Below are 26,995 nucleotides of genomic sequence, written 5' to 3' on the forward strand. Positions count from 1 at the left end.
ATTTTGAACGGCCAGTAAATGAATGGTCATAAGTCGAGGATTACTTGTATTGCAAGAGAATTTGGAAAGTTCTGGAAAAAAACACTCCCTTTTTAGGCTTAAGATACAGGAGGATAGGCTTAAGATACAGGAGGATCTGGACAGACTCGAACACTGGGCACTACCTAACAAAATGGAATTCAATGGTGAAAAAAGTAAGGTTCTACATTTAGGGAGGAAAAATCAAATGCACAGGTATAGTATAGGTGGTACCTTGCTCAATAGTAGTAACTGTGAGAGAGATCTTGGAGTCCTAGTGGACAATCACTTAAATATGAGCCAGCAGTGTGCTGCAGCTGCCAAAAAAGCCAACACAGTGCTAGGCTGCATTAACAGAGGGATAGAATCAAGATCACGTGAAGTGTTAATACCACTTTACAATGCCTTGGTAAGGCCACACCTGGAATACTGCATCCAGTTTTGGTCACCACGATGTAAAAAAGATGTCAAGACTCTAGAAAGAGTACAGAGAAGAGCAACAAAGATGATTGGGGGACTGGAGGCTAAAACATATAGGGAACGGTTGCTGGAATTGGGTATGTCTAGTCTAATGAAGAGAAGGGCGAGGGGTGACATGATAGCAGTGTTCCAATATCTCAGGGGCTGCCACAAAGAAGAGGGAGTGAAGCTATTCTCCAAAGCACCTGAAAGCAGGACAAGAAGCAACGGATGGAAACTAGTCAAGGAGAGAAGCAACCTAGAACTAAGGAGAAACTTCCTGACAGTTAGAACTAACCAGTGGAACAACCTGCCTCCAGAAGTGGTGAATGCTCCAACACTGGAGGTTTTTAAGAAGAGACTGGACAGCCATTTGTCTGAAATGGTATAGGGTTTCCTGCCTGAGCAGGGGGTTGGACTAGATGACCTCCAAGGTCCCTTCCAACTTCTTCTTCTTCTTCTTCTTCTTCTTCTTCTTCTTCTTCTTCTTCTTCTTCTTCTTCTTCTTCTTCTTCTTCTTCTTCTTCTTCTTCTTCTTCTTCTTCTTCTCCTTCTCCTTCTCCTTCTCCTCCTCCTCCTCCTCCTCCTAGATGACCTCCAAGGTCCCTTCCAAATTTTATTATTATTATTATTATTATTATTATTATTATTATTATTATTATTATTATTATTATTATTATTATTATTATTATTATTTTTATTATTAAAATATACTGCTAAAAAATAAAGGGAACAGAAGATAAGACATCCTACTGTTAAATACAGTACATTGTGTTGTTTAAGTGTTCCCTTTATTTTTTTGAGCAGTATATTAGTTGTCTATTTTTTTTAAAGAATGAAAATATATCATTTCCCAAATGCTAGTATTTGCTTACTGGGAAGGTTAAGAATTTTGTTTCAAAAAGCGTATCTTTCAAAAATGATTCTTCAGCGGTACATAAGATTGGGAGGGCACATAATTTTCCAACAAAAACCTCACCAGAACCGTTAATGGTCAGCTTCTACACCTCCCTGGCTCCTTCCGTCAAACAGTCTACACAGAGCCTCAGTCACAAGGTATAATTTAGATGTTTCCAAACTGGGTCTGGTATACGTTAGCAGACAAGCGGTTATTATAATCCAACTGCAGCATGGATGCCAGTGAATGGGTGAATAGTCAAAAGGCGCAAATTTCAGTGTGAGAACATTGGTTGGCTTTGATCACTCAGCTAAATGCTGGCAGAAGATTTTCACTTCATTTAGCCTCTCCTATAATAACTAGATAGGGACGCGGTGGCTCAGTGGGTTAGGACGATGAGCTTGTCGATCAGAAGGTCGGCAGTTTGGCGGGTCGAATCCCGAGTGCCGTGTAACAGAGTGAGCGCCTGTTACTCGTCCCAGCTTCTGCCAACCTAGCAGTTCGAAAGCACGTAAAAATGCAAGTAGAAAAATAGGGACCACTAAGGTGGGAAGGTAACAGCGTTCTGTGCACCTTTGGCGTCTAGTCATGCTGGCTACATGACCATGGAGACATCCTCGGACAAACGCTGGCTCTTCGGCTTTGAAACAGAGATGAGCACCGGCCCCTAGAGTCGGAAATGACTAGCACGCATGTGCGGGGGAACCTTTACCTTTACCTTTATAATAACTAGGCCACTTTTGAAAATGGCATGAATTTTTAATGTCTGCTGTTTCCCACTCTGAATTATGTTTCCCTCTTCACATTTTAAACCCTTGGCAATGTTTGAGTACAGCAATAAATGGGGAATCCTGATCAGTTTTCCCTTGGAAGCCTCAGAGCGTGTCCTATAGCTCTCAAAGCAGATGAAACACAACTGGAGCCAGTGCAAAGGCAGAACTTGCTGAAGATCACCCACATCGTATAAAGAGATGGCCCAGAGGTCAGATGTATAAAGGACAGGTTATTTTATTTGGTTTTAGATTAGTGTTTCTCAACCTCGGCTACTTTAAGATGTGTGGACTTCAACTCCCAGAATTCCCCAGCCAGCCACGCTGGCTGGGGAATTCTGGGAGTTGAAGTCCACACATCTTAAGTGGCTAAAGCTGAGAAACACAGCTTTAAATAGTTTTGAAGCCAATCCAAATCTGATTTGATTTTTAAAAGATTTTTTAAAAATTCATCCTCTCTTCCCCTCCCATTGCTAAACAGGCCTTCCTTTTTACAAGCTTTGTCTGCGACTCTTCCCCACATACCCTAAGCCAGGGGTCCTCAACCTGTGGGCCTCAGCCCACTACCGGGTTGCGGCCTGCTCGCCAGCAGGCCGCGGAACAGGCTGGCCAGCGCACACAGGTACGTGCGCATGCTCACCCCCACTTGTGTTAGCATCGCTGCCACTACACCAACGGGGCGCCGCATGGTGAAAACGGGACGGTGCTAGCGAGTGTCACGTGGGTGCTAGCATCGCCCCGTTTGCGTCATGTGTGCTCGCGGTCCTGTTTGTGTGTGTGTGTGTGTGTGTGTGTGTGCATGCACGTGCGTGTTTAAAATGCTTCCCCCCTCCATTTCCCTCTGGTCCGTCAACCGAGAAAGGTTGGAGACCTCTGCCCTAAGCCCCGAATGCCCACAGGAAGTGAGCAGGTCCTCGTTTATTCTGCTGGGGATTTTCTTCAGGGAATGTTGGTGAACGTTCCACGATCATCAGATGCTGCTGCTGCTGCTGGTTTGATCTTAAGCTGAATTATGGCTAGATTTGAAGATGAATTATAGAGCTGACCAGCTCAGAACAGTATCTAGGAAACATATTCCCCATCTTTCCTCTTCGTCATTTGGTTCCGGTGGTTGTCTGGCTATGAACATGTGTTCCAGTCTTGTAAAGAATGCAGTCCGTCTTGTTGTTTTAAGCAACAGAATGATCTGGAAGGAGATGAAGTGATAGAAGAGACTGGCTCTCCTCCATCCTTCTGCTCATCCTCCTTTTTCCTCTCTGCCCAAAAACCTCTCTCTCTCTCTCTCTCTCTCCCCCTTCACTGTCACCCCACGTTCTCTCCCTCTTTCCAGTCGGTGATGTCAGTGGTGTAGCGTGGGGGGTGCAGGGGGGGCCGGCTGCACCGGGCGCAACATCTGGGGGGGCGCGCTCGCACTGAGCTGCTCAGGGAGCCCCAAGGGCTGCACAGAGTCGGCTTGGCTCCGCTCTCGAGCTGCTCTTTCTTGCAAAGCGAAACGAGTCCGGCAGGTGAGATGGGCGGCCACATAAACTGAATAAAATAAATAGAAGTGCCCAACTCTCCGCCCAGGCTCAGGCCAACCGCAAGCGCCCCGCAGGCGCCCCAGCAGGCTTGGCCGAGCGAAGACGGACCCGCCGGCCGGCTGGCCTAGCTTCGTGCACATGCGTGGCTTTATTTAGCGGGGCTCACGTGCGAGCTTGAATGCAGCGGCTCTTGCAGGTCGGAGCCCCGCCCAGCCGCCCTCGAGAGGGACCCGGAAGCATCCCGCATGCGCGCGACTCTTCTTGGAAAGTCTACGCCGCTGCGGGGCGCGTCTTTTCGGCGGTGCCATGACGTCACCGGGTTAGGGGGCGCAAATTGCCCCGGGTGCTGACAACCCACGCTACGCCACTGGGTGATGTAATCTTTTTTCGGGGGAAAACATCAAGGCCAATGCTGTTGGGGGTGAAAGAGTTTGTAGAACACAGGCCAGAAAGGGGAAAAGAGGAGGGTTAACAATGTCTGGGACAAGCCATAAAGAGGTTAGGTGGGGGGTTCAAGTCATGCTTTAGGAAGGGAAGGCATGGGATCTATCTTTAGGGACCAAAGAAAAAAGCTAGCTAGGTCTACCTCAGTGTTTGGCAACTTGGTGTCGTGCGAACTTCAACTCCCAGAATTCCCCAACCAGCATGAGAGACTTTCCCTTACTCCACTGTTTCTGAACCCTGACAACTTTAAGATCTTTGGGCTTCTACTTGCTGGCTGGGGAATTCTGGGAGCTGGAAGTCCACCCATCTTCAGGCTGCCAAGATTGAGAAAGCCTGCTGCGGGAAGACGTATTTTCACAAAAATCTGGCAGTTTTAGATCCTTGTGACCCTCTGTCCTCTTCCAAATTTCAGAACTCATATGTTTTGATGAACAAATCCAGGCCCTATTTCTGTCTATGTGTTTGTGTGTAACCACACAAACATCTGAAGGCAGGACGAGAAGCGATGGATGGAAACTGACCAAGGAGAGAACCAGCCTATTGTAGAACTAAGGAGAAATTCCCTGACTGCTAGAACAATTAATCAGTGGGACAACTTGCCTCCAGAAGCTGTGAATGCTCCAACACTGGAAGTCTTTAAGGAGAGATTGAACAACTGTTTGTCTGAAAAGCTTTGCTTGAGCAGGGGGGTTGGACTACAAGACCTCCAATGTCCCTTTTACATCTCGTATTATTCTGTTAAACACCTGAGCCTGGAATTCATGTAGACTTACTGGATGATTTCTTAATGATTTCTCTGAATGAGCCTGGGTGTGGATCTCCTCAATCTGCTATGTGTATACATATGTGTGGGAGGGGTTTGTTGTTGTTCAGTCGCTAAATCGTGTCCAACTCTTTGTGACCTCATGGACTATAGCACACCTGATCCCCCTGTCCTCCCTTATTTTCCGGAGTTTGCCAAATTCATGTTCATTGCATTAATGACACTATCTAACCATCTCATCCTCTGCTTTCCCCTTCTCATTTTGCCTTTGGTCTTTCCCAACATTCCAGTGAGAACTTCTCTCCTCATCAGGTGGCCAAAATATTTGCGCTTCAGCTTCATTATCTGTCCTTCTAAAGAACAGTCAGGGTTGATTTAATAATAAACCTTTATTGTCTAAGTACAACATGTGTACATTGAGATTAGCCGAGCCTCCTCCTGTGCTCTCTCCCCCCAACACACAGTGACAACAAACCCTCCATCCTACCACACCATGTGAACCAACACTACACCACACACCGGCCTCCCAAGTCAATTCTGCATAAGATTATGTCCCATTTAAAAGCCTAACAGCCCACGGATAAAAGCTATTTTTCAGTCTGTTGGTACGGCTGGCTATATTCCTATATCTCCTACCCGGATGGTAGGAGAGTAAAGAGATACCGTCCAGGGTGTGAGTCATCCCTGAGAATCTTCCTCACTCTTCCAAGGCAACGAGCCCTGGCGATGTCATCCAGTGGTGTCAGGGAACAGCCCACAATGTCTTGTGCTGTGCTCACTACCCTCTGTAATATTTTCCTGTCCGCGGCTGTCAGACCAGCATACCAAACCACAATACCATACGAGAGGACGCTCTCTATAGTAGACCGGTAAAAGAGGGTCATTAGCCGTTGTTCTACCCTGTTCTTCTGCAAGACCCTAAGAAAGTGAAGCCTCTGTTGGGCCTTTCTAGCCACCTGGGTTGTGTTAACTTTCCAGGTCAGATCTTCACAGAGGTAGACTCCCAGAAATTTAAAGGAGGAAACTCTCTCTACACAGTCCTCCCCGATGTAAAGTGGGGCAGGCAATTAGCCCTGATTAATTTGATCTCCTTGCATCCAAGAGTCTTCTCCCACACCAAAATTCAAAAGTAGTGCCACGGGATAGCAACAGCAAAAATCCCCTTAACCCCTCTTTATATTTATCAGCTCCGGATCCAATCCTGGCATAACAAAGCAGATTGTAGAAATTATCCCTGAATATCAGGGATGGCAGCAGCTGCCATTTCAAGCAGAACGTCCCATTGGATGGAGGTCAAAAAAGTCAAGAGGCTGGACGCAACCATGCATTCAAGGCCCTGTTCCTATTTTTATACTCACTGTGTGTGCCAAACATGCAAAACGGGGCAGGATTTCAATCTCACAAGTGGAGGCCACTGTTGGAAGTCAGCACACGCCCACCCTCCTAGAGAAGGAAATATTTTGTGGAATATTAAAAAGGCAGAAACCAGCCCCCAGTCTCCCTGCCCCAAGCAGAAACTAGCTTTTAGAAATGCAGATTTGGCAATTCGTTCAGGGAAACTGGGGCAGGAAGGCCGGAGCTGAGTGGATTAGAAAAACAAAGACTCCAAGGACAGGAACATGACCTTTAGGATAGTGATGGCGAACCTTTTAGAGACCGAGTGCCCAAACTGCAACCCAAAACCCACGTATTTATCACAAAGTGCCAGGGCCGCATCAACATTGTGGTGCCCTCGGGGGGGGGGGGCAGGGAGGCGCCTCTGAGTGCCGCCTTGGGCACTCAAAACCTGGGGGCACAAAAATGGGCCACTGTGCTGCAAAGCGCAAAAACAGTCGCCGCTTCACTGCGGGGTGCAGATACAAGATGCTGCACCGTGGAAGAACGGGGCAGGGCTAGTGAGTATCACGCAGGCACTAACCCCACCCCATTTGCAGGGTGTGCGTGCTCGCAGCCCCGTGCACACATGCACGCATGTAAAATGCTTCCCCCTCCCTTTTCTTCCACTCCATCAATCGACAGTGGTTGGTGACCTCTGCTTTGCCACCTCTGCTCAAGCTTGCAAGTTGGCCATTTTGCCTCCTTTGTGCTGGGCGGTGCTCCTGCTCCAGGCGGTGGTGGTGGCCTGATGGAACCTACTGCTGGCGGCAGTGGCACACGTGCCAACAGAGAGGGCTATGAGTGCCACCTCTGGCACGCGTGCCATAGGTTCGCCACCACTGCCTTTAGGACATAATAGGATTAACCCACCACCATTAGAATACCAAAAGGGCACACTCAAGCTCAGGTCAAAGTACATTGCACAGGAACAGGAACAACCTCAAATACGGAGCCCAAAGAAAATATAAAAACCCGCCCACTCCCAACTCCATTTTGTCAGCTGTCCCAGAACTGCATGCTGTTGCTGTTCTGCTCTTCAGTAAACAAACCTTCTTTCCAAACAGCCTCCATTTTTACTTTCAGCATCTTAGCCTCCATTTTGTTTACTCCCAGCTTGAAGTGGACCCGATTTTTCTTTAGACCCCACCATCCTGACCTTTCTCCCCATGGATTCCTTCCATCTCATGACTGATAAAGCATTTGAGTCCTTATGTGGTTCTTGGGGATGATAAAAATAGCATTTTAAGAGGCTTTCCTAGATTGGTAGCATCACCAACTTGGTGATGACTGATCACTGGCTACTTTTCACAGCTAAGATGAGGCCAGAAGTAGGATTAAAGGATGCAAATGCTGAGAAAGAATCATAAGAATGTACCTCTTAAATACTAAATGTCTATGAAGATTCTCAACCATCCAGGTCATGATTGTCCCAAAGGTCCTTTTTCTTAAAGGCAACTGGACTTTCTTGGGTTTTTTCTTTGAAAATGTTTCACTTAAATAATCTTAAGGAATCCCTGAACTAGGACAAAGGCAAATACTAGCTCAAATGGCATCCAAGGCTGCTCAAATTGTTTTGACACCTCAGGCTAAGAACAATGACACATCAACCCTTCCTCAGGCATTAAATTAATAGTGAATAAAATAATTTGCAAGTAGCATTTAATCAGGCTCAAAATCTGCTCCCTGAAGTTTCTGAGTCACTCTAATGCCGTTTTCCTCAATCATGACAAATAGAAGATGGGCAGACTTCAACTCCCAGAATTCCCCAGCCAGCATGGCTGCCTGGAGAATTCTGGGACTTGAAGTCTGCCCATCTTCAAGGGGCCAAGATTGAGAAACTCTGCTCTAACGGTAGAACCGCCTTTGGAAATTAATTGCTGCAAGGTTGAACGATGGCCAGAATGGCTGCTGACTCAGACCAAGGCTACATCAAGTCCACAATAAGCAATGTCTCAATTCACTAAGATTGCATTGAAAGATTCTGGCTGTTGGCTGCAGATAAATCTTCCCTCTGTTAAGTAAGACCACATAAAACTCAGCCTCACCCCAATTGGAAGCAGCAAATTAACAGAGGGATAGAATCAAGATCACGTGAAGGGTTAATGCCATTTTACAATGCCTTGGTAAGGCCACACTTGAAATACTGCATCCAGTTTTGGTCGCCACGATGTAAAAAGGATGTTGAGACTCTAGAAAGAGTGCAGAGAAGAGCAACAAAGGCGATTAGGGGGCAGGAGGCTGAAATATATGAAGAACGGTTGCTGGAATTGGGTATGTGTAGTTTAATGAAGAGAAGGACGAGGGGGGACATGATAGCAGGGCTCCAATATTTGAGGGGTGGTCACAAGGAAGAGGGGATCGGCCCTCTTGTCTCGGCAAGACAAGAAGCAACGGATGGAAACTAATCACGGAGAGAAGCTGCCTAGAACTAAGGAGAAACTTCCTGACAGTTAGAACAACTAACCAGTGGAACAACCTGCCTCCAGAAGCTGTGGGTGCTCCATCACTGGAGGACTGGACAGCCACTTGTCTGGAATGGTATAAGGCAGACATGTCAAACACAAGGCCCGGGGGCCGGATCCGGCCCATGAAGTGGTTTCATGTGGCCCGCGAAGCCATCCTGGAAACAGTGAGGGAACGGCCCCCGCTGCCTTGGCCCTGGCCCAGAGATCCTCCTTCTGCCAGAGACCCTCAGATCTGTCCCACTCCTGCCCAGGCCCCCATAGGCACCCTTGATGCGAACGATGTAGACCTGGCCACGCCCACCCAGTAGGCCATATGGACTTTAGCCACGCCCACCCAGTAGGCCATGCCCACCCAGGCCACACCCACCTGGCCCCTTGAGGGCAACCGCAATGCTGATGCGGCCCTCAATGAAATTGAGTTTGACACCCCTGGTATAAGGTCTCCGAGTCGAGCAGGGGGTTGGACTAGAAGACCTCCAAGGTCCTTTCCAACTCTGTTATTCTGATCCAAAGTTTTGGTAGATATAGACCACCAAACAGGAGGGGAGGGGGGGACAGAGGAGAAGAAAAAAAGTCAGAGACTGCTGGAAGAGAAGGCCTTCCCAAGCATCCTTTTTCCTTGAGTGCCAAGATGGCTATCAGCCATTCCCATTAAACAATTAATCAGTGGAACGACCTGCCTCCAGAAGCTGTGAATGCTCCAACACTGGAAGATTTTTAGAAGAAACTGGACAACCATTTATCTGAAATGGTATAGTATTTCCTGCCTGAGCAGGGGGTTGGACTAGATGACCTCCAATTTCCCTTCCACCACAATAGCTTGAGGAAAGAATTCTAGCAACAGAAAAGAATCTAAGGCTTCAGAAACGTAGCATTTGGAGGGAGCATCCACACTGGAGGTTTTTAAAAAGAGCTTGGGCAGCCCGTTGTCCAGAATGGTATAGGGCAGGGGTCTTCAAACTGGGCCCATTTATGACTTGTGAACTTCAAGTCCCAGAATTCCTCAGCCAGGCACACTGGCTGAGGAATTCTGGGAGTTGAAGTCCACAAGTCATAAAAGGGCCAAGTTTGAAGACTCCTGGTATAGGATCTCATGCTCAAGCAGAGAGTTCGATTAGAAGAAGACCTCCAAGGTCCCTTCCAACTCTTATTCTGTTAAATTCTGGAATATTCAGTCATTGATTGGGTTACATAACCTCATCTACGTAGAATCATACATTGATAACCTTTATCGGGTCCCCCCCAAAGCGTCTTTTTTTCTGAAAGACAGGTCAAAGGATGTGGGCATCTGAGAGCTAGCATTATTTCTCACTTTCGTGATTTCCAATAGCACTGCTGTTCCTTTTCCTTGTAATTCTGTTATTAATTTTTCTTATTCATTGAATAGTGGTTTGAAATTGCTGTAAATTATAATCTCTGTGGGATCTGAGCCAGGCTGGACTTAAAAGCTATGTTGGACTAGGCTTAGTTGGATGAAAATAAGCTTAGTTAGATGATTTGTAACCTCTGGTATTTCCTTCCTACTTATTTTTTTTTTAAATTTTGACAAAGCAAATCTATTAAAGAGGCAATGATGCAATAGCTGCATACTGCCTCTTTTAATTAATCTGTTGTTTTAATCTAGTGTTGACTTAATATGAGGTTTGCTGAATTAGTGCCAAGCTTGCCTGTGCAATTTTCATCTCCCTCATTTATTTATTTTTTAAAGTAGTAGTAGCCAAGATATTATCTCTAAAAGGAGCAAATGCTTGGACTTATTGGAAGTTTTTTGGTTATGTTTGGATCCAAAAGCCTTTAGATGCTGGGGAAGACACGTTACCCTCCATTTCAAAGAATGTAATATCTGGGTGTGTTTGTGTGTGTTTGCATGGGCGTGTGTAGTTGTGAGTAAGTGCGAGAATGAGACAGAGTGAGGACTGGTTATTTGAATTAGCCACAGCGGCCAAAAAAAAAAGAGTATCAAATCAATGAGCTCATTTAATTTGTGGCATTTGTATACCACAAATAGTATACAGCTTACAATAAAGCACAATTATATAATTAAAATGACAGGAGAGGCACAATTAAAACCACAATAAAAAAGAACATTTTCTGAAACTTAAGAGCTTCAGAAATTTAATCCACTCATAGTCAAATGAATCACTCGATTTCAACACAGCTTTCTCGCTTCCTAGATCTAAATCGCAGCAATGCTTCAGATTACAACCCTCGAGAAAATTAAAACATTTTTCATCAAAACTTCCCTGGAAAAGGAAGTCCACAGATTGTAGCACTATCAGTCTAAAAGAGGGTTACAGATAGCCCTCCACTTACAACTGGTAGCTTAGCAATCATTTGAGTTACGACAAACCTCCCAAAAATAACCTAGGAGCCAGTTCTGAGGTTCAAATGACTGCCCCTCCCCCCTCATGTGACTAAATTTTCGGTGTTCAGCATCTGGCCCACATCTTTGGCTGTGTGCAAAAATCCTGCGGTCATATGACCAAAACCTATGAGCTTTTTGCCCTAAATAGCATTTAGTTTTCAGTTTTGAGCAAAAATGCCCTATAATGAACAATGGGTTTACTTAACAGCTTTGGTGTTCGCTGAAAGACCACAATATTTGTTTTACTGCTGCCATATTCCCTCAACGACTACCGCCAAAAAGGGTCGTAAAATCAGGTTGGTCATGTGAAAACCTGCAGACTCCATTACATTTGTACATTCTGAGGATGATGGAGGTCCAAATCTTCATAAAGATCAAAGATAAAGTTCAACGTTTACAATGGCACTGAAAAAGTGACTTATGACCATTTTTCGCACTCACAACCATTGTGGCATCCCCAAGGTCACATGACCAAAATCCAGATGCTGGGCAACTGGCATGTATTTATGGCAGTTGCAGTGTGTGTGGGGTGTGTGTGTCATGCCGGGGTCATGTGATCCTGTTTTGCGACCTTCTGACAAGCAAAGTCAATGGGGAAGGCAGATTTGCTTAACAACCAAGTTACCAGTTTAACAACTGCTGTGATTCATTTAACAACTGTGGCAAGAAAGGTCCTAAAATGGGGCAAAACTCACTTAACTGTCTCACTTAGCAGCAGAAATTTTGGGCTCAGTTGTGGTCGTAAGTCGAGGATTTCCAGTACATGTATAATAAAGAATAATAATCTAAAATTTACTTTTGGCTTTCCTTACTGAAATGAACTTCTGATTACTAAGTTGCAAGTTCTCATACACCAAATATAATAGCAGCCATGTGTTTAGCTTCAGTAAGGCATTTGATAAAGTAGATCACAACCTACTTACTAATTGATAAGATAGAAAAATGTGGGTTAGATAGCATCACCACCAGATGGATTCGTAGCTGGCTGACAGGCCGTACTCAGCGTGTGGTCCTCAATGGAACTGCATCTACATGGAAGGAAGTGTGTACTGGGGTGCCCCAGGGCTCTGTTCTGGGCCCAGTGCCCTTCAACATCTTCATTAACGATTTGGATGAGGGGATAGATGGGGAACTCATCAAATTTGCAGACACCAAGCTGGCAGGAATAGCTAATATTCCAGAAGATAGGCTCAAGATACAGAAGGATCTGGACAGACTCGAACACTGGGCACTATCTAACAAAATGAAATTCAGTGGTGAAAAAAGTAAGGTTCTACACTTAGGCATGAAAAATCAAATGCACAGGTATAGTATAGGTGGTACCTTGCTCAATAGTAGTAACTGTGAGAGGGATCTCGGAGTCCTAGTAGACAATCACCTCAATATGAGCCAGCAGTGTGCTGCAGCTGCCAAAAAAGCCAACACAGTGCTAGGCTGCATTAACAGAGGGATAGAATCAAGATCAAGTGAAGTACTAATACCACTTTACAATGCTTTGGTAAGGCCACACCTGGAATACTGCATCCAGTTTTGGTCACCACGATGTAAAAAAGATGTCGAGACTCTAGAAAGGGTACAGAGAAGAGCAACAAAGATGATTAGGGGGCTGGAGGCTAAAACATATAGGGAACGGTCGCTGGAATTGGGTATGTGTAGTTTAACGAAGAGAAGAGCGAGGGGTGACATGATAGCAGTGTTCCAATATCTCAGGGGCTGCCACAAAGAAGAGGGAGTCAAGCTATTCTCCAAAGCACCTGAAAGCAGGACAAGAAGCAACGGATGGAAACTAGTCAAGGAGAGAAGCAACCTAGAACTAAGGAGAAACTTCCTGACAGTTAGAACAATTAACCAGTGGAACAACCTGCCTCCAGAGGTGGTGAATGCTCCAACACTGGAGGTTTTTAAGAAGAGACTGTCCAGCCATTTGCCTGAAATGGTATAAGGTTTCCTGCCTGAGCAGGGGGTTGGACTAGATGACCTCCAAGGTCCCTTCCAACTTCTTCTTCTTCTTCTTCTTCTTCTTCTTCTTCTTCTTCTTCTTCTTCTTCTTCTTCTTCTTCTTCTTCTTCTTCTTATTATTATTATTATTATTATTATTATTATTATTATTATTATTATTATTATTATTATTATTAAATAACAGAGTTGGAAGGGATGCCAATGGGGATGCATGGCCAATGGGGATGCATGTGCAAAGAGCCTTGGTGGAGCAGTGGGCTAATGCCTCCTTAAGTAACACCAGCTGCCTGCAATTAGCGCAGGTTCGAGTCCCACCAGGCTCAAGGTTGACTCAGCCTTCCATCCTTCCGAGGTAGGTAAAATGAGGACCCAGATTGTTGGGGGCAATAAGATGACTTTGTAATAATGCTGCTTGGGGGGGGCCCAAAAGCCCTAATAAGCAGGCATATACATAGAATGAAGGCTATTGCTAAGTATATTGATTTGTGCTTTAGATTGTAAGCCGCCCTGAGTCTTCGGAGAAGGTTGGGATATAAATGGGATTAAAAAAAAATACACTCACCCACCACTTCCACAGCCAGGTTCTGAACAGCTCAAGGCCCGGTAGTGGGCCACGATCCGGGGTTTGAGAACCCCTGCACTAGATTAAAAAAAGTAAAAGGTTACCTTCCCACTGTAGTGGTCCCTATTTTTCTACTTGCATTTTTACGTGCTTTAGAACTGCTAGGTTGGCACTAGATTAGACATACCCAGTTCCAGCAACCGTTCCTTATATGTTTTCGTCTCCAGTCCCCTGATCATCTTTGTTGCTCTTCTCTGCACTCTTTCTATAGTCTCAACTTCTTTTTTTACCCTCTGGTGACCAAAACTGGATGCAGTATTCCAAGTGCGGCTTTACCAAGGCATTGTAAAGTGGTATTAACCCTTCACGTCATCTTGCAGCTGCAGTAATGGCTCAGGAGATTTTGAAGGACAAGATAACATGTTTGTGCAATGCTGAAAGGTGTTCAACTACCCGCACATTTTTTTCTCCAATGAAGAAGGTGTGTTTTTTTTTAAAACTTTCTTCTTAGGGACTTTTGAACTGACTTGGGATTTGGTTTATTTTTTTAGTGCAATCCCAGAAATTATCTCATGGCGGTGAGCTGGATGCCAGAACTACGTGTGTGTTCCTCTTTTCAATGCCTCTTCTTTTCACTTAGACTCCCAAGCCACCTGTTCTTTTTAGAGAACTCACTTCATGATCTCCTCCCGTCGATTTGAATGGGAACTTGAACCGTCTAATCCCTTTTTAAAACCTTAACAGGCACAAGGGCTGTCATCACAGTCTGTATGTAGCAGCAAATCCCATGAACCAAGTTCTTTGTGGCGGGAGGAAAATATTTAATAATAATAATAATAATAATAATAATAATAATAATAATAATAATAATAATAATAAGAAGAAGAAGAAGAAGAAGAAGAAGAAGAAGAAGAAGAAGAAGAAGAAGAAGAAGAAGAAGAAGAAGTTGGAAGGTACCTTGGAGGTCATCTAGTCCAACCCCCTGCTCAAGCAGGAAACCCTATACCATTTCAGACAGATGGCTGTCCAGTCTCTTCTTAAAAACCTCCAGTGTTGGAGCATTCACCACCTCTGGAGGCAGGTTGTTCCACTGCTTAATTGTCCTAACTGTCAGGAAGTTTCTCCTTAGTTCTAGGTTGCTTCTCTCCTTGACTAGTTTCCATCCGTTGCTTCTTGTCCTGCTTTCAGGTGCTTTGGAGAATAGCTTGACTCCCTCTTCTTTGGGGTAGCCCCTGAGATATTGGAACACTGCTATCATGTCACCCCCTCGTCCTTCTCTTCATTAAACTAAAAAGGTAAGGTAAAGGTAAAGGTTCCCCCGCACATGCGTGCTAGTCGTTTCCAACTCTAGGGGCCGGTGCTCATCTCCGTTTCAAAGCCGAAGAGCCAGCGCTTGTCCGAGGACGTCTCCGTGGTCATGTGGCCGGCATGACTAGACACCAAAGGCGCACGGAACGCTGTTACCTTCCCACCATAGTGGTCCCTATTTTTCTACTTGCATTTTTATGTGCTTTCGAACTGCTAGGTTGGCAGAAGCTGGGACGAGTAACAGGCGCTCACTCTGTTACGCGGCACTCGGGATTCGACCCGCCAAACTGCCGTTCTTCTGATCGACAAGCTCAGCGTCCTAACCCACTGAGCCACTGCATCCCCTTTCATTAAACTACACATAGCCAATTCCAGCAACCGTTCCCTATATGTTTTAGCCTCCAGTCCCCCAATCATCTTTGTTGCTCTTCTCTGTACCCTTTGTTCTAATCAAGTTCACTCCAGCCCTTCTGAGGGAGTCAAAGACAACGTACCTCTGCAGTTTGAGGGTGGGCAAGGTATGGAGCGGAAGGATCCCAGCAAGCTGTTGAGCAATGCAAGTTCAGTCCAATTAGCATTTTTTGTTTTGTTTTTCTCACTGGGCCTTTCCTTTGCTTTAAACTCAGTTAACGGTTTTCTCTTTTTTTGAAGAATTACATTATAGTTTTCACGAGGGGGTCCTTGGTGCTCTCTGAGCTGGGTTGATTTCTGGCAGACGTTTCATTACCCAAACTAGGCAACATCACCAGGCTAGTGACATCTAGGACATGCTAGTGCTGCTGATGTTACCTAGTTTGGGGTAGCGAAACATCTGTAAGAAAAAAACCCCAGCTCAGAGAGCAGCAAGGATCCCTCAAGTCAACCCTGAGCTACAAATATTCTCCTTTATTGGTATTATAGTTTTCATACTTCTGGCCCTAAAATGCTTGGAAACCCTGATCCTTGCGGTTGAAAGGACCAATGGGGTAAACAGGGGAGCTAAATAATTTTCTCTTCTTGAAGCGTAAATGCAACAACCTTATTTTCTTGTAAAATAAAGAAACCTGAAAAGAAGGCAAATCTGAAAGAAGTTCATGAGCATTTTTTTTAAATTGCTTAGGTCAGGGCTAGGCAACCTTGGCTCTGTTATGACTTGTGGACTTCAACTCCCAGAATTCCTGAGCCAGCCATGCTGAGGGGAAAGGGAGAGGTTTCCATGCTGAGCCATGCTGGCTCAGGAATTCTGGGAGTTGAAGTCCACGAGTCATAAAAGAGCCAAGGTTGCCTACCCCTGGTTAGGTTAATGCACAGGAAAATTCAAGAGCAAATTCAAGAAAATAAATAATTAAATCAAATCTATCTAAAGGACAGTGTTGTGAAATAACGGATTGTTTTTTATGATAAAGGAGGTATAGTCTCGGTACATGATTTAACATAAATAAATCTACCGAACACAGGTTGGCCTCAATTTACGACAAATAATGAAGCCTGCCCATTATATTCATAAGTCAGTTGTAAATTGTATTGGTCATAAAATAGGTTGGTCGTGTGACTGACCCAATTTTATGACCTTTTTTCCCAGTGGTCATTAAGCCAATACCACGTTTATTAAGTAAACTCATCGTTTGTTATGTAGTTTTGCAAAAACAAGAAGTGTGTCAGTTTGTCAACAAAACTGATATAAAATTCAGTCATGTGACCGCAGGATGCTAGAAAGGACGATAGATATGGTTGTGTGCCCAAAGGGTAGTTATGTGACCATGGGAGGAACTTCAGATCTGGGTGGTAAGTCTCCTTTTGGGGTCCTTCGTAACTTCCGACGATCACTAAGTGACTTTTCATAAGACAAGGACTGCCTATAATCAACCCTGAGTACTGCAGCCCTATCGGTTTTGCTGTCAAAGCATGGAAGAGAAGAATGGGGTAACAACAACAACAACAACAACAACAACAACAACAACAACAACAACAACAACAACAACAATAATAATAATAATAATAATAATAATAATAATAATAATAATAATAATAATAAAGTTGGAAGGGACCTTGGAGGTCATCTAGTCCAACCCCCTGCTCAGAAGTTCACACAGACTGATTACAAGCAGCGGCATGACAATGTAGCAACAATGGTACATTGGAAGATCTCCAAGAAATATCATTTGCCTGTAAGCAAGAACTGATGGGATCATAAAATAGAGAAAGTCATAGAAAATGATAAAGTTAAACTGCTCTGGGACTTCAGAATTCAAACAGACAAGCACCTGCAACATAAGACCCTGGACTTAACAATTGTCAATAAGAAAGACAAAAAAATCTGGATAGTGGATTTGGCAGTGCCTGGAGACAGCAAAATAGACGAGAAGGAACTGGAGAAGATAACAAAATACAAAGACCTACAAATAGAAAGACTGTGGGAAACGCAAGCAAGGGGAGTACCAATAGTAATAGGCGCCTTGGGTGCAATCCCAAAACAACTGGAGCACCACTTGAACACCATTGGCATTGACAAATTCGCCATTAGTAAATTGCAAAAGGCGGCCTTACTAGGAACTGCTTCCATCCTGCAACGATATCTGTAATACCATCAAACATCCACATCTGCCTATCCCAGGTCCTTGGTAAGGACTCGATAGGTAGACAAAAAGGCCAAATCCAGTCTGAACGTCTGGCTGACTGTGCGAATAATAATAATAATAATAATAATAATAATAATAATAATAATAATAATAATAATAATAATAATAATAATAATAATAATAATAATAATATAATTCGGAAGGGACCTTGGAGGTCATCTAGTCCAACCCCCTGCTCAGGCAGGAAACCCTATAATATATCAAACACAAGGCCTGGGGGCCACATGCGGCCCGTGAAGTGGTTTCATGCGGCCCGCAAAGCCATCCTGGAAGCAGTGAGGGAACGGCCCCCACTGCCTTGGCCCTGGCCCAGAGACCCTCAGATCTGTCTCACTCCTGCCCAGGCCCCCATAGGCACCCTTGATGCAAACGATGTAGAGTTGGCCACGCCCACCCAGTAGGCCATACGCACTCTAGCCACACCCACCCAGTAGGCCACGCCCACCCAGGCCATACCCACCCGGCCCCCTGAGGGCAACCGCAATGCTGATGCGGCCCTCAATGAAATTGAGTTTGACACCCCTATATCATTTCGGACAAATGGCTGTCCAGTCTCTTCTTAAAAACTTCCAGTGTTGGAGCATTCACCGCCTCTGGAGGCAGGTTGTTCCACCGATTAATTGTTCTAACTGTCAGGAAGTTTCTCCTTAGTTCTAGGTTGCTTCTCTCCTTGACTAGTTTCCATCCATTGCTTCTTATCCTGCTTTCAGGTACTTTGGAGAATAGCCTGGCTCCCTCTTCTTTGTGGCAGCCCCTGAGATATTGGAACACTGCTATCATGTCACCCCTCACCCTTCTCTTCATTAAACTACACATACCCAATTCCAGCAACCGTACAGCATGTGGCGGCTGTCCCACTTGTGTCCTGCAAAGGGGGAGACACTGTGCTCTTCTCTATATGATAACATGAGCCCAAAACTTCTGTTGTTAAGTGAAACATTTGTTAAGCGAATTTTGCCCCATTTTATGACCTTCCTTGCCTCAGTTGTTAAGTGAACCACTGCAGCTGATAAGTTAGTAACCCGGTTGTAAAGTAACTCTGGCTTCCTCATTGATTTTGCTTGTCAGTAGGTCGCAAAAGGGGATCTTGTGACCTTGGGACACTGCAACTGGTCATAAATATGAAACCAGCTGCCAAGCGCCTGAATTTCGATCACGTGATCATGGGGATGCTGCAAAGGTTGTACGTGTGAAAAAATGGCCGTAGGTCACATTTTGAGAGCCGTTTGTAACTTCGAACGGTCACTAAACGAACTACTATAAGTTGTAAGAATACTACGTGTATTCCCAACAGAGAAGAACTCTTAGACCAGGGGTGTCAAACTCAATTTCATTGAGGGCCGCATCAGCATTGCGGTTGCCCTCAGGGGGCCAGGTGGGTGTGGCCAGGGTGGGTATGGCCTACTGGGTGGGCGTGGCTAGAGTGCATATGGCCTACTGGGTGGGCGTGGCCAGCTCTACATCATTCGCATCAAGGGTGCCTATGGGGGCCTGGGCAGGAGTGGGACAGATCTGAGGGTCTCTGGCAGAAGGAGGGTTTCTGGGCCAGGGCCAAGGCAGTGGGGGCCGTTCCCTCACTGTTTCCAGGATGGCTTCGCGGGCCACATGAAATCACTTTGCGGGCTGCATCCGGCCCCCGGGCCTTGTGTTTGACATGTCTGTCTTAGACATTAGCTCTTAGACCCCATCCGGAGGGAGTCCAGGCACAGCGGAGAGGAAGGAGGTGCCCATGTGTCATGTTGAGATGTTGAAGACCAACAAAGATGATTAGAGGGCTGGAGGCTAAAACATATGAAGAAGCGTTGCAGGAATTGGATACTTCCAGTCTAGTGAAAAGAAGGACTAAAGGTGGCAAGGGAGCAGTGTTCCAATATCTCAGGGGCTGCCCCAAAGAAGAGGGAGTCAAGCTATTCTCCAAAGCACCTGAAAGCAGGACAAGAAGCAACGGATGGAAACTAACCAAGGAGAGAAGCAGCCTAGAACTAAGGAGAAACTTCCTGACAGTTAGAACAATGAACCAGTGGAACAACCTGCCTCCAGAAGCTGTGGGTGCTCCATCACTGGAGGACTGGACAGCCACTTGTCTGGAATGATAGAAGGTCTCCGAGTCGAGCAGGGGGTTGGACTAGATGACCTCCAAGGTCCTTTCCAACTCTGTTATTCTGATCCAACGTTTTGGTAGATATAGACCACCAAACAAGAGGGGAGGGGGGGGGGACAGAGGAGAAGAAAAAAAGTCGGAGACTGTTGGAAGAGGAGGCCTTCCCAAGCATCCTTTTTCCTTGAGTGCCAAGATGGTTATCAGCCATTCCCATTTATGATCTCATGGCAATTGTGTCAGACACTGGCTGATTCCAAAGCAAGGAGGGAGTGAATGAGTTCTGGGTGTGTGTTTGTATGTGTGTGTGTGTGTCACACACACACACACACACACACACACACACACACAATTTGTGAGGCACATATGCTCGCTCTCACGCCAGGGCTGCTCTGAGCCAGGAAATCCGATGGCCAGAAGGTTGTCTCCACCTCTCTCCAGGGCAAAGACGCCGACGAGAGCGACAAGGCAGGAGTGAAACAGTTCGAGAGGCAGCAGCGGGTGAATGAATGCGGCCGTTTTCTGTTCCAGTCTGGGCATCCAACTTTTGCAAGTAAGATGGGAAACCTCCAAAGGAGAAGCGCAGGGCGAGTGACAGGGAAAACCCATTTCACCGTAAGGGAGGGGGCTTGCAAAGGGTCATTATGGAGATTTTTTTGGGATAAAGCAATGACTTCTTGTGCACAATGGGAGGGTAAGATCAAGACCCAGAGAGGGAAATCAAGTAGCCAGATGCTTGAGGCACATATGTTTGCAATCTTCTTTTCTTTTATCTAATCAAAGTGGCATTTGCTTAGAGAGAGAGAGAGAGAGGGAGAGAGAGGGAGGGAGAGAGAGCTAAATTAGGATGGATAGAGAAAATTTTTGAATGAGAGGAAGTGAAGAGAGACAGGGAAAACGAGCGCACGGAGAGGAAATTTTTAAGGCTCACTGAAAAAGAATTCAGTCTGGGGTACCTGACTGAGCACAAAGGTAGCCTAAGGAACCGGCAGTTACAAGATAGGTTAATCTAGTGTAGATGGTTTTTTTTCCAAAATTAGTTAGACATGTGGATGGAGAACAGTTGATGTTCTGAAGGTGTATGCAGTCCTAGCTAAGTGGAATTGAAGTGGTCCAGTTTTGGGGAATGGGTGACATGATAGCAGTGTTCCAACGTTTGAAGAAGAGGGGGTCAACTTATCTTGCAAAGCACCCGAAGGCAGGATGGAAACTAATTATGGAGAGATCCAGCCTAGAACTAAGGAGAAATTTCCTGACAGTGAGAACAATTAACCAGTGGAAGAGCTTTGCCTTCAGACGTTGTGGATGCTCCATCACTGGAGGTTTTTAAGAAGAGACTGGACAGCCATTTGTGTAAAATGGTATAGGATCTCTTGCTTGAGCAGGGGGTTGGACTAGAAGACCTCCAAGATCCCTTCAAACTCTGTTATTCTGTTATCCTCTCCGGGAATTTTCCTGATGTTAGAAGCATCTAGGAGCATCTAACTTTTTAGTAAAAAGGCAGATCTAATCTCAAAGATGTTTTTCCAATGTTCTTTTGATTCAGATTAAGTAGAATAATCTACTTTGTGGGGCCAGACAGACAGAAAAAAAAGAGCCGACATAAAGTGTATTTTGTAGTAATTAACTACACTTGTTTATATGTTGATTGTACTATATAAACATGAGCAGTTATGAGTTACAAAAATAGTTCAAAATCAGGAGTATGCTAGCATCTTTTCGGATTTAATTGAAAGGCATAAGATTTCATGACTGCAGCTTACTTCAGTAAGGAAATGTGAGGTAGCTGATGGAAGCTTTTGTCTTTGAATAAAATGTATTAATATTATTGGTCTGAAAAATGCTATCAAACTCCCTCTGTGTTATGGCTAGCCTGGCTCTGCTACAAACATAACTAAAGCAGTTAATTTTCCTGGAGGAAGGGAGCAGAGTTATAAAAAAGGAAAGAGAGGGAAGAAAGAAGAATAGATGGAAAATCGATGTGAATATGAGAGAAGAGGGAAAACAGATGAAGATGGATAAGTGAATCAGTGTTTCTTAAACTTGGCAACTTTAAGATATGTGGACTTCAGTTCCCAGAATTCTCCAGCCAGTCCACACAGAATTCTGGGAGTAGAAGTCCACATATCTTAAAGTTGCCAAGTTTGAGAAAGATCAAGTTAGATGGACCAGCATGTAACAGATAGAACAGTAAGGGATCCTCGGTGTCATCTGAGTTTAGTTGTTTTCTTGCAGTCATTTCATTACCCAAACTAGGTAATAACATTTAATTTGTGCTTAGATTGTAAGCCGCCCTGAGTCTTCGGAGAAGGGCGGGATATAAATGGGATTAAAAAATAAAATAAAATAATATCATCAATGCTAGTCACTAGAGCACCAAGGATCCCTCATTTCATATTTGAGCTGCAAATATTCTCCTTTATATATACGATCTTTTAGAGGCCGAACAAGGCAGCGGGGAGAAAGATTGCAAAATTAATTATAAATTGAAGCAGAATAAAGTGAGAGGTTCTGCCTGAGGGTGGATCGGCTACTAACTCAAAACAGGTTATCAAAATCCAACAGATAGAATGACATGTGTGGAAGATGGAGAAGGAATTAATAGCTGTATTAAGTGTGGTTCGCAATAAGGCTTGACTGGGTCTCACACAGGTGAGTAAACATCCTCTTAGTAGCAGTAGTATATCTAGTAGTCATAGTCCCCCAACTCTCCATTTTTGAGCTCAGCTCCTGCTAGCTGCAAACTTTCCATAGCAATGGCATTTCATAGTTTACCACGGCTTATACCGGAAGCCTTAGTCTGTGGCTTTCCTGGTGGCCCCTCATCCGGGTATTAAAAAAGGTCTGACTCGCCTGAGTTTTTCAAAATCAGTCCACCTAGCTGGATCTCCCATCATTCAATCAACATGAACTATTGGAAGTGTTCTTTGCATAAGAGAGCAAAGAGAGCTTAAATCTTGGTGAGCTCAAAAGCATTTTTGACACTCTTCTAAGCTTAAACTCTCCTGGGGTTTTGCTAGTAATTCTTCTGGACTTAAAGGCTGGAGTTCAGCTGGCACCTGTCCTTCCTTCATTATGAGGAGACATTTTAAGTCTAACACAGTGTTTCTCAACCTTACTAACGGTAAGATATGTGGACATCAACTCAGGTAAGCTGGCTGAGGAATGCTGGGAGTTGAAGTCCATACAACTTGCTGAGCTTCAGAAACGCTGTTCCACATGTACGTGAGACTTCTCCGGATCCAGCAAAGCAATTTAGTCTCAGTGGTTGGGGGTGTTTGCAAAAGGGTGGGGTGGGAGAATAGGGACTCCTCTGTGTAATACTTGCCGGACATCTGGGAGCACGTGGTTCAGCTTAACTGTCTGGCAGAGGCGTTGCAAAGTTACCGTGCCTTATTCTCAAATCCATGCCAAATAAATGAAGCAATACCTATTAGTTGCCCATCATTAGTTGCCCAAAGCGCCTGAAGGCAGGAGAAGAAGCAACGGATGGAAACTAATCGAGGAGACAAGCAACCTAGAACTAAGGAGAAACTTCTTGACAGTTAGAACAATTGACCAGTGGAACAACCTGCCTCCAGAAGCTGTAAATGCTCCAACACTGGAAGTTTTTAAGAAGAGACTGGACAGCCATTTGTCCGAAATGATATAGGGATTCCTGCCTGAGCAGGGGGTTGGACTAGATGACCTCCAAGGTCCCTTCCAACGTTATTATTATTGTTATTCTTCTTGTTGTTGTTGTTATTCGTTACAGTTGCCCCATTCCAGATGGCCCCATGCAGTGCCTCTGTGTTCAAAGACAGTAAACATACTTTGCAAACACTGTATAAACCTTGAGTCCAGACTGGATAAGGGTCCTCGTGTAATCTGAGGGTAGGGCAGGTGGGCAGGTCAGTAGGATACCAAGAGAAGAGAGTCCTCTGTAGCTCAGGATTGAACTGTGGAGGTGCTCTCTGAGCTTGGTTGTTTTCGTGCAGACGTTTCACCACCTCTCTAGGTAATGCCTTCAGTGCAATGGAGGGTGGGGTTTGCTCTGAAGCACTGAAGATGTCACTGAGCTGGGTAATGAAACATCTGTGCGAACACAACTAAACTCAGAGAGCACCAAGGACTCCACAGGTCAGGAGGGCTAGCAACTGATGAAGCTTCTTGCGGGAGAAGCGAAATGTTTTCCTTTTTCCTCCTCAAGGAAAAAAACAACAACAGTCCAGTTGCCTTTTGAAAAAGCACCTTTGAGACAACTATGAATAGAATAGAATAGAATAGAATAGAATAGAATAGAATAGAATAGAATAGAATAGAATAGAATAGAATAGAATAGAATAGAATAGAATAGAATAGAATAGAATAGAATAGAATAGAGCTGGGAGGGACCTTGGAGGTCTTCTAGTCCAGCCCCCTGCTCAAGCAGGAGAACCTATACCATCTCAGGTGATTGGATGACAGAGAATCTCCACAGGCATCTCGGGGGAATCCATATTATCTTATCCCCTTTCTACATAGATATTCCATAGTCCTCTACAGGACAATAACACTGAGAGCGAGACACTAAGCCAGTTTTGAGCTGGAAGGGCAAATCAGTGCCCCAAAGAGACAGCTTCCTATTTCTCTGCTACCACCTAGTGGTCTTCTGGAGTTTTACAGCCCAGTTATGGTAACACAACAATAGATGACATAAAACTGTCATTTTTTCTTGAGCTGACCAGTTGGCCAGGTTATTTTGAAAGACTGCCTTGTTGTGATTCCTCGCCAGCCAGTGGATACGGCAGCTGAGACTGAGGAATCAGATGAGGAGGAGGGGCCTGGAGTGACATTAGAGTCAGAGGAAGGCTCTGAGGAGCTCCAAGACTTACAGTTGGATGAGGAACCTGGCCCCTCTACTTGCGCTCAGGCTGAGACACAGCTGTGCTGGGAGCCTGAGTTGGACAGTGATGAAGCACAGTTGGGACAAATCCAGGATGCATGAAAGTGCCAGCAAGAGAAGTGAGTAGGACAGAGGAACGCAATGGGGTGGCTCCAAAGGCAAAGGAGAAGGCATTAGGAAGCCACGCCTTGGCTGAATTATAAAAGGGAAGGTGTGGGAGGTGCTGGTTGCCGAAGGCAACCGTTTGTGTTGAGGATTGAGTTTCTGTGAACTGTGTTTGTTTGTCTTGGACATTGACTCTGGTCTGTGAATAATAAAAGGGGTTGTTTTTTTCTTGCAGTTCCTCCCTGTTTCTTGGAAGAGGGGTTTCTCCTTGTGAGCATAACAAGGAGTCACGTAGGCTGGGACAGAATATGCCTCTCCCCATTAACTTCTACCTAGCCCACCAGGGTGAGAAGGCAGGGCATGTTGCAGGTCTTATCCATTAGGGAAGACCACCTGCTGGGACCAAGAAAACAGGCCTTTTGGGTGGTGGCTCCCATCCTATGCAATATCATTCCTCTGGAACAGGGGTATCAAACTCGCCTCGTCACGTGGTGTGTCGCGACACATCATGGCTTTTTTTCCCCTTATCGGAGCTGGGATGGGCGCAGCTTCTGCATGGTGCATCTGGCCCATGGGCTGGCAGTTTGACACCCCTGCTCTAGAGATAAGAATGGCCTCCAGCTTGTTACTTTTCTAGAAGACCCTGAAGATATGGCTTTGTCAACTGGCCTGGGGACTACAGGTGATACAGTGCTAATCAAGTGGTTAGTGTGATTGTATCTATTGCCACAAGATGGTGGTGGGTAGTGAGGTTGTATGGGTTTTATGTTGTGGATTTTTAATGCTACATATACCACTGGAGTCACTGTATATGAGTTGGGAGGCCATGCAAATTTCTTTAATCATTCAATAGGGTTGCTAACTGACTGGGGAAAAAATGGTCTTCACCAGTATTTTTCAACCTTGGCAACTTAAAGAAGTGTGGTCTTCAACTCCCAGAATTCCCCAGCCAGCCATGCTGGCTAAGGAATTCTGGGAGTTGAAGTCCATACCTCTTCAAGTTGCCAAGGGTGAGAAACACTGGTCTACACTGCTCATGTTACCTTTAAATGGAAATTGTTTTCTGGGTTGTTTTCATGGTTGGCTTAATCATACTTTGTTCTACAAACCTCAGTTTTTTATTTATTTTTATTTATTTTAATCCCATTTATATCCCGCCCTTCTCCGAAGACTCAGGGCGGCTTACAATTTAAAGCACAAATCAATGTGCTTAGCAATAGCCTTCATTCTATGTATATGCCTGCTTATTAGGGCTTTCGGGCCCCCCAAGCGGCATTATTACAAAGTCAGCTTAATTGCCCCCAACAATCTGGGTCCTCATTTTACCTACCTCGGAAGGATGGAAGGCTGAGTCAACCTTGAGCCTGGTGGGACTCGAACCTGCACTAATTGTAGGCAGCTGGTGTTACTTAAGGAGGCATTAGCCCACTGCTCCACCAAGGCTCTTCATGATGGTTTTATGCATCATACTGAAATATAAATGATGGCTCACAAACCACAATGGCGGGATTCACAATGTGTAGATGGACTAGGAGATCTCCAAGGTCCCTCCCAACTCTGTTATTCTTTTCTTAAGCTGCTCGAACCAAGTGTTCATTTCAGCAAGATTTATAATCTGTGGAAATATGAATTATCTTGGTCTGGGCCTGAATCTCCAAAATGATGTATATAAATTCTTTCCCCTTATCACCCGCCAGACTCTGTGTTCCATCTACTCCCACTGTGAGGGAGATGGGCAGTTTTTAAAATTTGATTTATAAATAAATACTTTAAAAACAGTTACACAATTTGGGATCAGACTTAGTAATTACTGGCTATAAAGAAACCAGCTGCTCAGAAATGATGATATGAATTACATATCATATTGCTTTGAACTGGTCTGTCCCTTCTAATAGATAGATAGATAGATAGATAGATAGATAGATAGATAGATAGATAGATAGATAGATAGATAGATAGATAGATAGATGGATGATATATGACAGAGATAGATATTAGGCAGGAAGGTAGATAGATAGATAGATAGATAGATAGATAGATAGATAGATAGATAGATAGATAGATGATAGATAGATAAGACAGAGAGACGATAGTGTGAGGTTTCCCAGTACAAGTATCAATATAAAATGGTTACTATATATAAAATAGCTGCTAATGTCAAACTTATACTAAAATCATAAGCACAATAAAATCCCTTCAATAGCTATTAGATGATGATGATAATAGACAGACAGACAGACAGGCAGGCAGGCAGGCAGGCAGACAGAAAGACAGACAGACAGACAGAAAGATAGATAGATGGATGGATATATTTTAATTACAGTAATAAAAACTAATGCAAACGGAGCTGGCTGGGGAATTCTGTGAGATGTCAACCAATCTTAAAGTTGGTAATGCTGAGA

At 44.7% G+C, this 26,995-nt stretch overlaps 1 protein-coding gene across 1 annotated transcript in view; it reads left to right on the forward strand.

Annotated features, from left to right (window-relative positions):
• TNXB (tenascin XB) overlaps positions 1-26,995 on the forward strand; it is a gene marked incomplete at its 5' end in the record, with an annotated part of 245,615 nt that overhangs the window by 75,375 nt on the left and 143,245 nt on the right. The window contains one exon of the mRNA XM_081319139.1: positions 20,066-20,239. Within this exon, the coding sequence (XP_081175265.1) occupies positions 20,066-20,239 (174 nt within the window). The remainder of the gene's footprint in view (positions 1-20,065; positions 20,240-26,995) is intronic.

The sequence above is a fragment of the Vipera berus genome, assembly GCF_964194415.1.
Source record: "Vipera berus genome assembly, chromosome: 2".
In the NCBI taxonomy this organism is placed as follows: Eukaryota; Metazoa; Chordata; class Lepidosauria; order Squamata; family Viperidae; genus Vipera; species Vipera berus.